The 9,615-nt window shown below is 42.1% G+C and overlaps 1 protein-coding gene across 13 annotated transcripts in view; it reads left to right on the forward strand.

The window, feature by feature from the left end:
* The window catches only part of Ttll5 (tubulin tyrosine ligase like 5), a 228,384-nt gene that overhangs the window by 61,845 nt on the left and 156,924 nt on the right, over nt 1-9,615 (forward strand). For 12 of the 13 annotated variants that reach the window (XM_021201541.2, XM_021201542.2, XM_029540627.1 and 9 more), the window contains 2 exons: nt 1,881-1,942; nt 2,973-3,067. In XM_021201541.2, coding sequence (XP_021057200.1) covers nt 1,881-1,942; nt 2,973-3,067 — 157 coding nt within the window. Of the gene's footprint in view, nt 1-1,880; nt 1,943-2,972; nt 3,068-5,039; nt 5,059-9,615 lie in introns of those variants that run through there. The other variant, XM_029540633.1, reaches the window with a different exon arrangement.

Here is a 9,615-nt window from a genome sequence, read left to right on the forward strand (position 1 = left end):
GTAAAAGATTTTTACACTGTAACGAGTAACCTTTAAAAAACAAGATGGTTTATGGTATGTTATCAAAACCCCTAATGGAAGGCAGAGACCCCTAACTTCACAGCCAGTTTGTAATACATGTTTGTCATTTATTTGACTTTTTAAGGATAATTCTTCTTTTTTTTTTTTTTTTTTGGTTTTTCGAGACAGATTTTCTCTGTGTAGCCCTGGCTGTCCTGGAACTCACTCTGTAGACCAGGCTGGCCTCGAACTCAGAAATCCGCCTGCCTCTGCCTCCCAAGTGCTGGGATTAAAGGCATGCGCCACCACGCCTGGCTCTTAAGGATAATTCTTACTTGACATTTCTTCAGAAATGCTCAGATAAAACTGTGAGTGTCTTCTTACTTGCATTACTCAACCACTTGAAACACAAAAAATAATGAGTTACTTCGTTGGAAAGAACAATCGTTTTGAGGAACTATTTTGCCAGACGTCCCAAACTATAAACAGTATGAACAACGCATACTACTCAGTAGAGAACATGGATATGATAATAATACTAAGCATTTGGTTTCTTCACCATTTGTGTGTGTACTCATGGCATCTCAGAATCTCAGCTCACTGGTCTGTACTCATCCCTGTAGCTTTGAAGTTAGAACAGCCAGAGCAGACCAGATTAAAAACAACTCCTACTTCTCCATCCAAGCCAAGTCCTTCAGTTTTGCAGTGCTAAGTGAATTATTCTTGGGGAAGATGCAGGCCTGCAGAGGGTTAAAACTGGGCTGAGGTACCAAAGAGCAGACTTTTTGCTCAGTTCTGTGGCCTGATGTCCACCTAAGGTTAATGTCTAAAACTTTTAACAATCTTAGATTTAAAAAAATATAAAATCTGTTATTTAGAAGGGAATACATATGCTTTTTAAACACCAAAGAAGGCTGTGCTTACGTCTGCAGTGACAGAATTTCTATTAGCTATGTGATTTTCTAAACAGAAAACCCTAGAGGTTTCTGCCAGAGACCACCCAGCTGCTAGGCTTTTAAGGATGAGAGAGACTGGCAGAATGCCAAGTCATCAAATAAAGACATGCTGAGTGCTTGGTGGAGTGGGGATTTGGCTCACCTTAGGTGTGAGGTGTGCCGCTGGGCAGTGCCTTCAGTTGTTAGCACTGTACTTTGTCAAGTCAGCCCTTTACAAATTGCCCAGTGAAATACAGGAGCCAATGTTAAACATCCCAGAGGAACCCAGTGGGGCCAGCAGCAAGAGTAGTGTGGTTTGTGGAGAAGCACCTAAGCTCTAGGGCAGGCCTGTCTCCACGAAGAGCTCTTGTTTTGGTACACACTGGTCCCGTGTCCACACAGGCTCCTGCTTTCCTGTACGGTTAAAGATTGATAGCGCTTGCTTGGATCTTTTGCCCCACTTTATAACCCTGCAAGCCTAAGGAGACTGAGTTAGCACAGAAAATGAAGACTTCCAAAAGTTAACCAAGATGCACAAAATGTCATCTTGCTTGTGAGTGAGTGAAGGATGAAGTGCCAACACATCATTTGAATGAGAGGCGCTCATACATTTACAAGTACACTGACAGTCCGAGCCTCTGAATCCCACAGGGATCTCTAGCTTGATCAAAACTTGAATTGCACAAGAACTGGAGAAAAAGATTCCATATCAGGGAATCAGTTTGTTGGTGGTAGGCCTGCCTAACAGAGGATGAGTTTAGCACAAGGCTTGTATTTCTGTTCATTTCCCACCCAGATGTCTCTCCTCTTTCCTGTGGATTTGATGTCCTGTATGTGTTCCTTCTCTGCCATTTGGAACTTTGCTGGACTGGGACCCGAGACGAGGCAGCTGTTCTCTTAACCTACAAAGTGATCAATTGCTCTTTTCTTTCTCTTTTCTCTTAGTGATGCTCCTCTGGATCTAAAGATTAAAGCCAGTATGATCTCAGATATGTTCACTGTTGTAGGTGAGTAGCAGTGTGTTCTGAACTGGACTCTCACAAAAAATTAGCCAGAGCTTCCATTTGCCAGGCTCCATAGGTGTTGCCAACTGGCAGCTCCTAAGCCATGCTGAATGTTTTGTACTAAAAAATTAAATTTTCAGGGAAGTGTTTATATGTTTCTACTCCCCGTGGCTCCATCCTGTCCTGGGGCTGAACCACAACTAAGGCTGAGACCTGGGGCATGGGAATTATGAGCTGAGGCAGAGAATTAAGCAAAGATCTGCAGAGAATATATTTTTCTCTGAGCTGGGAAAATGAAACCCGGTGAAGAGGCCCTGTTACAAAGGAGACCGGCTGGATTTCTCCTAGACAGTCCCTGATGGTTCCAACATGATCCCTTCTGTAGGGTCACAGCCAAAGCGGCCCGAGGAGGAGATCCCATTTTAAGTAGATAAGCCAGGACTTTGAAATGGAGATGGGCAGTCAGGTGGGTAGGATTCGGATTTATTATTGGGTTTTAGAATTTCCCAGAAAACGACAGTGAAATCCTTTTGACGTGAATTAGTGCTTGTACCAGCAGACATTGTAAAACCTAGCTACTCTTCATTTTGGTTGAGAATCTAGTTCTTTTTGGAGGGAAGTGAAATCGGTGGAAATTCAGTTTCTTAAGCTGTAGATAATCAATCATAAACCCACTGTAGAAACTAGCAGTAGGCATCTTCTATATTTGCAGGAGGTTGTAACAGGACATAGCACACTTACTATTGTATCCTTCTGGTAAAAACGTTTTTCCCTGCATCATCATCTAGAAAACTACTTTTAAAACACACAACAAAACCCTTTTCTTTATGACCAGCTATGTGCTTCAAAAGATGATTTGCTCATTTGTTTGAGAGTCATCAAAATGCCACATCTCTGTCAATCAGAATTACGTTTTAGCTCCTCAGTCAGAATCACCCTCTGTAGGATGAGTCTAAAGATGCTTGAACCAATACCAGACAGGCTGATTTCTTCAGACAAGGGTGGCTCTTAATACTGCTCATTCCCCATTCAGGATTTGTGTGCCAAGATCCTACCCAGCGGACATCCAACCGGTCAATTTATCCCAGTTTTGAGTCTTCCAGGCGGAATCCTTTTCAGAAACCTCAGGTAAGCAGGTTGAGGGGCGTGAAGCCCAGAGAAGGCTTCCTGAGGAGTGGCGGCTGGTGGAGCGAGAGGGCTGAAGCCCTAGGGTTGCAAGGTCCCTTAGGGCAGGAGAAGGTGGGGATTTGTTCAGCAGCGGCTGGTAGCCTATGCTTTCAACTGCTTCCCAATACCTTCCGCCTTGTTTTTTCTGCTTTTTCTCTTTCCACTACCTTTCCTTCTCTCTTTCATCTCACCATTTCTCCCCTCAGATTGACATGCACATAAGCAAGGTGAGGGGAGCCTGCTAATTCTTAAGCATGATGAGGCTTTTTCTAATCTTCAGAATAGTTTTGTAAAACTGATCCATTGAAGTGGTGTGTCCTCTGTCCTCTCTGAAGGGACCCTCAGTGGTCATGAGCTCTGAACAAAGCTAAAAATAGGTACCCAAAGAAGCTGCTGAATCAGGACCACCATCTGGTCAAATACCACTGCAGTCTCTGTGCACTTTGGTCTAGGGTCTGCTTATTCCTTCGCGTCACCAGTCTGCCTGTATGAGTAAGGTTACGAAAGGAGCTCCACTGCCTCCCTCCTCCCCATTCATCGGGTTCCACTTCCTACACTGTCTCCTAAAGGCCAGCCTGTCTTCAGGGAGCTTTATTGTCATCTCCCCATGACTGCCTTGATTTCATTGCAGTGTTCTGCATTCCTTGACTTGTGGCTTTTAAATTGTCCTGTGCTCCTCTGCATCCCCTTCTCTCCCCCCTTTCCATCACTCTTTCCTCCATTTCATCTCTCCATTCTTCCTTCTCCCAGCCTCTTCTCTTTGTCCATCTGCTCACTCACCGTATGTAAAGCACTGCTGTCTCAGATACTTTCATATTTGAACAGGGTTTTCATAGGCAGATGCCTCTCAGACCTGCAGGCAGGTAATGTGAAGGTCAGTAAAGGAGGCACACCACGGTGATGTGGCAAGGTGATTATAGCCCAGAAAACACATGGTAGGCTTATAGGTATGGTCTAATTTATCACTGCCATGCTCCAGTGTGGGCCAGTGATGCTCAGAGCCTCCTGTTGTCAAGAGAAATCAGAAATTGTGGGGTTTCTTATTTGTTTTTGTTTTGAATATTGGCAACTAGCTCATTCAAACCCAAACCAAACCAAACCAAACCAAACCACTGGAGGCCAAACTTAACAGGTCTTTGAGCTAGGGTGGTCCACAGCTGCCTGTCTGTGAGCCCTGCTCTGAGATAATTCCCTGGATGGCGGTGTGCTGTGGAACAGGGTGTACTGTATTGTTAGAGGTATTGTTTCAGGTTAGAATTACAGCCAGGCATCAGAGTCAGACTTGCTTAGAGCATCATCACAGATGAAAGGGATTTTTGTAATTTTAAGAAGGAAGGCAGAGAATGATTAACCTGGCTCTAGTGAGAGCTTTAGCAGTCACATTCCCATGTTAACTGTTTTCTGCAAACCATCCCTGGGAGGAGCCTCAGACCTGGAGCTGGGAATGGTTCTTAAAGCTTTGATATCATGTCTTCCAGGCTTTTCTTCTAGGAATGACAGCATTCCAGTCTTGAAAGAATGGATCCCTTGTCTTACCTTGCTGGTCAGCTTTTATTGGCAACTCTTCGCAAATCATCAAAAATTTACCCGGTGTTTATATGTTTACTGGTGGGCAGTAGCTTGCCATCCATAAAGGCCTATGGAGAAGCTCTGTGTGCTGCATGATACAGAATTGATAGGCAGGCTGGCTCACTTCAGGGTCTTCTGTAGCTGATGGTACTGAGAAGTTGAATTTGGAGCACAAAGAGTAGCAATAAAGCAATATTGGAGGATAATGCTCTCACTTTTCAACCAAGGGTAGGCCTCTTGCATGTGGTCTGTGCTTTATAATATCTTAGATGCAGGAGATGGAGAACCATAGGCCTGTTAGGAGAAGGTAAGGCTTTATTCCATTTTTTTGTCTCTTAGAGCTTCCAGTTTCTGCCTAAGTTCAGTCATCAAAAATCACACAGGTAAGTTCTGAGTGTTGGGAGACGTGACTCAGTTTTATTCCCACTTCTCAAATAGAAAGCCTTCAGCTGTGGACCTTGATGGTACATATATTGTGCACCTGCTTTTTGTATAATTTGAAAACACAAAATAAAATGCATGGAAGGAAATGTACCAATATCTTCCTAGGTACAGTTCATGAGAGCAAAAGCCACGGACTCTCAGTTCCTGAGGGGAATTACGCTGTGGTAAAGGCAGTTGGGTTGAAATGATGGACAGAGCTTCTCCATCCTTTTACACAAAATATTCTGGAAAGAAAATACTACAGTTCACAAGGAGTTTTTGTCTGTTTCAGGTTTCCTAGGAGACATACTGTTCCCATCAGCTGAGCATTAGGGCTCTCCTCACACGGAGTGTTGGGCTTGTTTGCGCTTTTTCACGGGTGATATTTGGTCTGTTTGTGACTGAATTCAGGAACCTGCTGTAATTAGATATGACTTTTAAAATAAAAACATGTTTTTCACACAGTCATCCTTTGCTCATTTACTGTCCCTGTAAGCAGTTTTTGAAATTGACTGCCGTTTTCTTGTGTTGCTCAGTTTGCAGCTCTGGCACTGTTTTGCTGTGATGGGTTAGAACTGGAATGCATTTGTCCTAACAGTTGTCTTCTCTGGTGCAGTTATTGGAACACTGGAAGCCTGAGTGGTAACTTCCTGAACTCCTGCTTCCAGTAAAGCAATTTATATGGCAAGCAAAACCCTCAGGGTATCTAATGTTGTGCTTGATAACTGCTTCATATGGGTTAGTATTTTAGTGTCATGATGGTAGACTCCAAAGTTCTGCAGAATGTGACATTTCATATTTAGTAATTGTTTGTTATTTGCTATTTGTACCAAAACCCTAAACCAACCAACCAGCCAGCCAGCCAGCCAGCCAACCAAAGAGCCTACATTCTGAATAGCCCTTGAACTAATTCTGGTGATGAGAGCAGGGAGACATCCCATGTTTTGGCTCAATGTCTATATGTATAATTCCAATCTTAGTTCCCTGGATCATTTTCAGTTCCTTTAAATGTAGCTGCATTGCTTGTATTACTTGGGATTTTTTTTTTAAAGATTTATTTATTATATGTAGTAAGTACACTGTAGCTGTCTTTAGACACTCCAGAAGAGGGAGTCAGATCTTGTTACGGATGGTTGTGAGCCACCATGTGGTTGCTGGGATTTGAACTCGGGACCTTTGGAAGAGCAGTCGGGTGCTCTTACCCACTGAGCCATCTCACCAGCCCTGGGATTTTTTTTTTTAAATGTGTGTATGTGTTTGGTGTTTGAAGTGTAGATTAGCAAAGTCCCTCTCTAGTTATATATTTAAACTTGCCTATATAATGCGAAGCCTTCCTGGCTTTATTGAGCTCGGTTTGAATGTTGGATTCTCTGATTTTTTTTCTCTCTTTGCCACTTTTTCTAGAAATGTAGGCCTCAGTGTCTCCCGTATTTCATATCAGAACTAAGGAGATGTCAAGAGAGGGAGGAAAGAGTAGACATTTCTGAGCATGTAGACTTTTCTGTGGCTGTTGGATTATGAATTCTCCAATACTATTTTCTCTGTGTACCTTTTCTTTTTGACTCTGCTACCTCCATGTATATTATTTCTTCCCTTGAATGTCTGTAGTTGATGTTTTTACCTTCTGGAAAATGAACTGTATGGTTGCGGTGGTGCTGTGGAAAACAGGTGAACCTGAGAGTGACAGGGACCTGGATTCAAGTTCAGTCCTTGCCAGCACCCAGCAGCTAGACTGCAGGGAGGGTCCAGATATCTCTGGGACAAATACATATGTGTGTAGAATTTAGAGCATGTTTAGGCAGTGTCTTCACATGGTTTACCCTCAGAAGGCTCAGTCTGCTTCACACATCTGAGTCTTCTTGGCCTGGTGTTACTTTAATATTCATTGGCCCATAGGTGCGCTCTGCACGTATCATCACAAAGCTTTTACTTATTTGCTTCTCTTTTCAGTCATTAGCGAAGATTCTAAATAATGTTTTATTGATACTTCTTGATTTATTGCCATTTGTATAGTGCTCTAGCTATATTTTTACACTTTGCAGTTTTTGCAATATATTCTTTTGTTGTATTATGGCAATAATTCCTTGACTGGAAATAATATTTAGAAAAATATCAAATTTTCTCAAATGCTCTGTAAAATACAAGACCTTAAAGCCATCCTATATCTGCTGTTCTCCTTGTCATCCTTTTAAAAAAGATTTATAATTTTGTTCTGAAGGTCAAACTTTCAAAGCCCATTTAAAATAAATAAAGCAGTCTCTATACTGTCATGCTTGGTGGGCCAGGTAGTATGTACTTGTGACTCTTTTCCTTTAATGTTTTCTTTTCCTCTACTCGGTATCCAGAGCACTCAGTTTTGAAGATGGGCACCTCACTTACTTTTTTCTAGTCCTCTGCTGCCACTTCAATGCTTCCTGGTTTTTCAGACATAACTGCAAGTGATTCGGCTAAGTTGTAGTCTCGGCTTTGTTATCTTGTTGTTGTTGTAGTCTTGGCTTTGTTACCTTGTTGTTGTTGTAGTCTCGGCTTTGTTATCTTGTTGTTGTAGTCTTGGCTTTGTTGCGTTGTTGTTGGTTTACAGCCAATTCCCTTGAGAGCAAGATGAGTCCTCTTAGACCTGCTGATTTGTATTCATTCCATATTTCTACACTCATCTGATGTCCTTGTAACACAAGCCTGCTTAACTTACTGTATCAAAGTGTGCTTGTGATTAACATTATATGGGAACCATCTTTTAGAAGCCATCTTTTGATCCAGTCTGCCAATATTTAATGATATGTGATTTTTTTCTTATTTCTTTCATTTGATAGCATTAATTTATTTTAGTTTTCTATGTTTACCTTTATTTTTTCAATAGCCAGTCACAGTACATAGGAGTTAGAGTTTCTAGCTTCTTTTGCTTTTACTGTTGAGTTCCAAACTTTGTATATAAAACTGTGCATTCTTGTGATTTATATTTGCTCTCGTCTCAGACTTTCTGTGCCTCAATTATGGTCTCATCTAGGGCAATTCACCTTTATTCTGGGTCTCTAATTGGTCAGGTTTTTGCCAGCCTTTGTTAGGCTGAGAGAGAATTTTTGGAATCACTACCTGCTTCTTATTGAGTCAGCACACATGTTCCTTTGTCCCGGCTGTTTTACGTTCTTTTTTTTTTCCCTTAAGATTATTGTTTTTATGCATATGAGTTTACTGTAGCTGTTTTCAGACACACCAGAAAAGGGCCTCAGATCCCATTACATTATTGTGAGCTACCATGTGGTTGCTGGGAATTGAACTTAGGACCTCTGGAAGAGCAGTCGGTGCTTTTAACCTCCGAGCCATCTCTCCAGTCCCATTTTACATTCTTAAATTCTCAGTTGGTTCCTCCTTAAACAATAATGCTGAGATACACAGGCGTTTCTTCTCTGTGTAGATTCTAAATCTAAAGTCGTGTTCATATTCATTTGAGAGCTGTGGTGCATGTTGCGTGGCACAATTCTTACCCAGATATAAATTGACAGTTTAAAATGTATGCACTTGATGGCATAAATAACTCATCTCCCAAAGGCAGTGGCCTCTCAGTTCAGTGAAGCCTTGTTTCTAGTAGTCAGTAAGGCTGTTGAAATATGTAACTTATTATTTCCACCTCCTCGATATTGTAGAAGGACTCTAGGTTAAAACCATAGGCTGACTATTTTTCCTTAAAGATGTTTTGTTTCTTTGGTAATAGGACGAAATTAGGACCTTTCTCATGCCAGACAAGCACTTTACCACTGACCCCTCCCCAGCCCTACCTTGATTTGATATTGTGGTACTTTACCAGCTCAATCTAAGTATTGTTGTTGTTGTTGTTGTTGTTTCTTCTCTTCTTCCTCCTCTCCCTCCTCTTCCACTTCTTCCTCTTCCTCTTTTTCCTCCTCCTCTTCCCCTTCCTTCTTCTTCCTCCTCCTCCTTTTTCTTATTTTTAGGCTTGCTTTTGGTATCCTAGTGTGCTGTGCCAGTCCAAAACATTGATTTTTCTTTCCTAATCCTCTTCTCTCTTTATCTGTCTTCTTTTCATGTGTCTGTAGTTCAAGCCATACTTTCCTTTATCTTACCCCAAGCTACTCAGCCTGAACTGCTGTCTGTCTGTCATTCCTTACTTTCCAGTGCTCGAGTAACAGCACATAGAAACCAGGTCCAGAGTGGGATGTGGGTAAGAACAGAACCATGCATGCACATGGGGTATAGGAGGCATGTCTTGAAAGTGATTGTAGAGAAACTTAAAGAGTTTTAAGGTTCTAATTAATTTTTAATAGGAGTGCCATTAGGTTAGTGCTAAGAAAGGTGCCATCTCAGCATTTAGGACCTAATGGTATCAAACACCATGTTAAAAAGAAGCAAAGGTAGAAATCATCATTAGAGCTGGGCGTGGTGGCGCACACCTTTAATCCCAGCACTTGGGGGGCAGAGGCAGGCGGATTTCTGAGTTCGAGGCCAGCCTGGTCTACAGAGTGAGTTCCAAGACAGCCAGGGTTACACAGAGAAACCCTGTCTCG

The sequence above is a fragment of the Mus pahari genome, chromosome 7, assembly GCF_900095145.1.
Source record: "Mus pahari chromosome 7, PAHARI_EIJ_v1.1, whole genome shotgun sequence".
In the NCBI taxonomy this organism is placed as follows: Eukaryota; Metazoa; Chordata; class Mammalia; order Rodentia; family Muridae; genus Mus; species Mus pahari.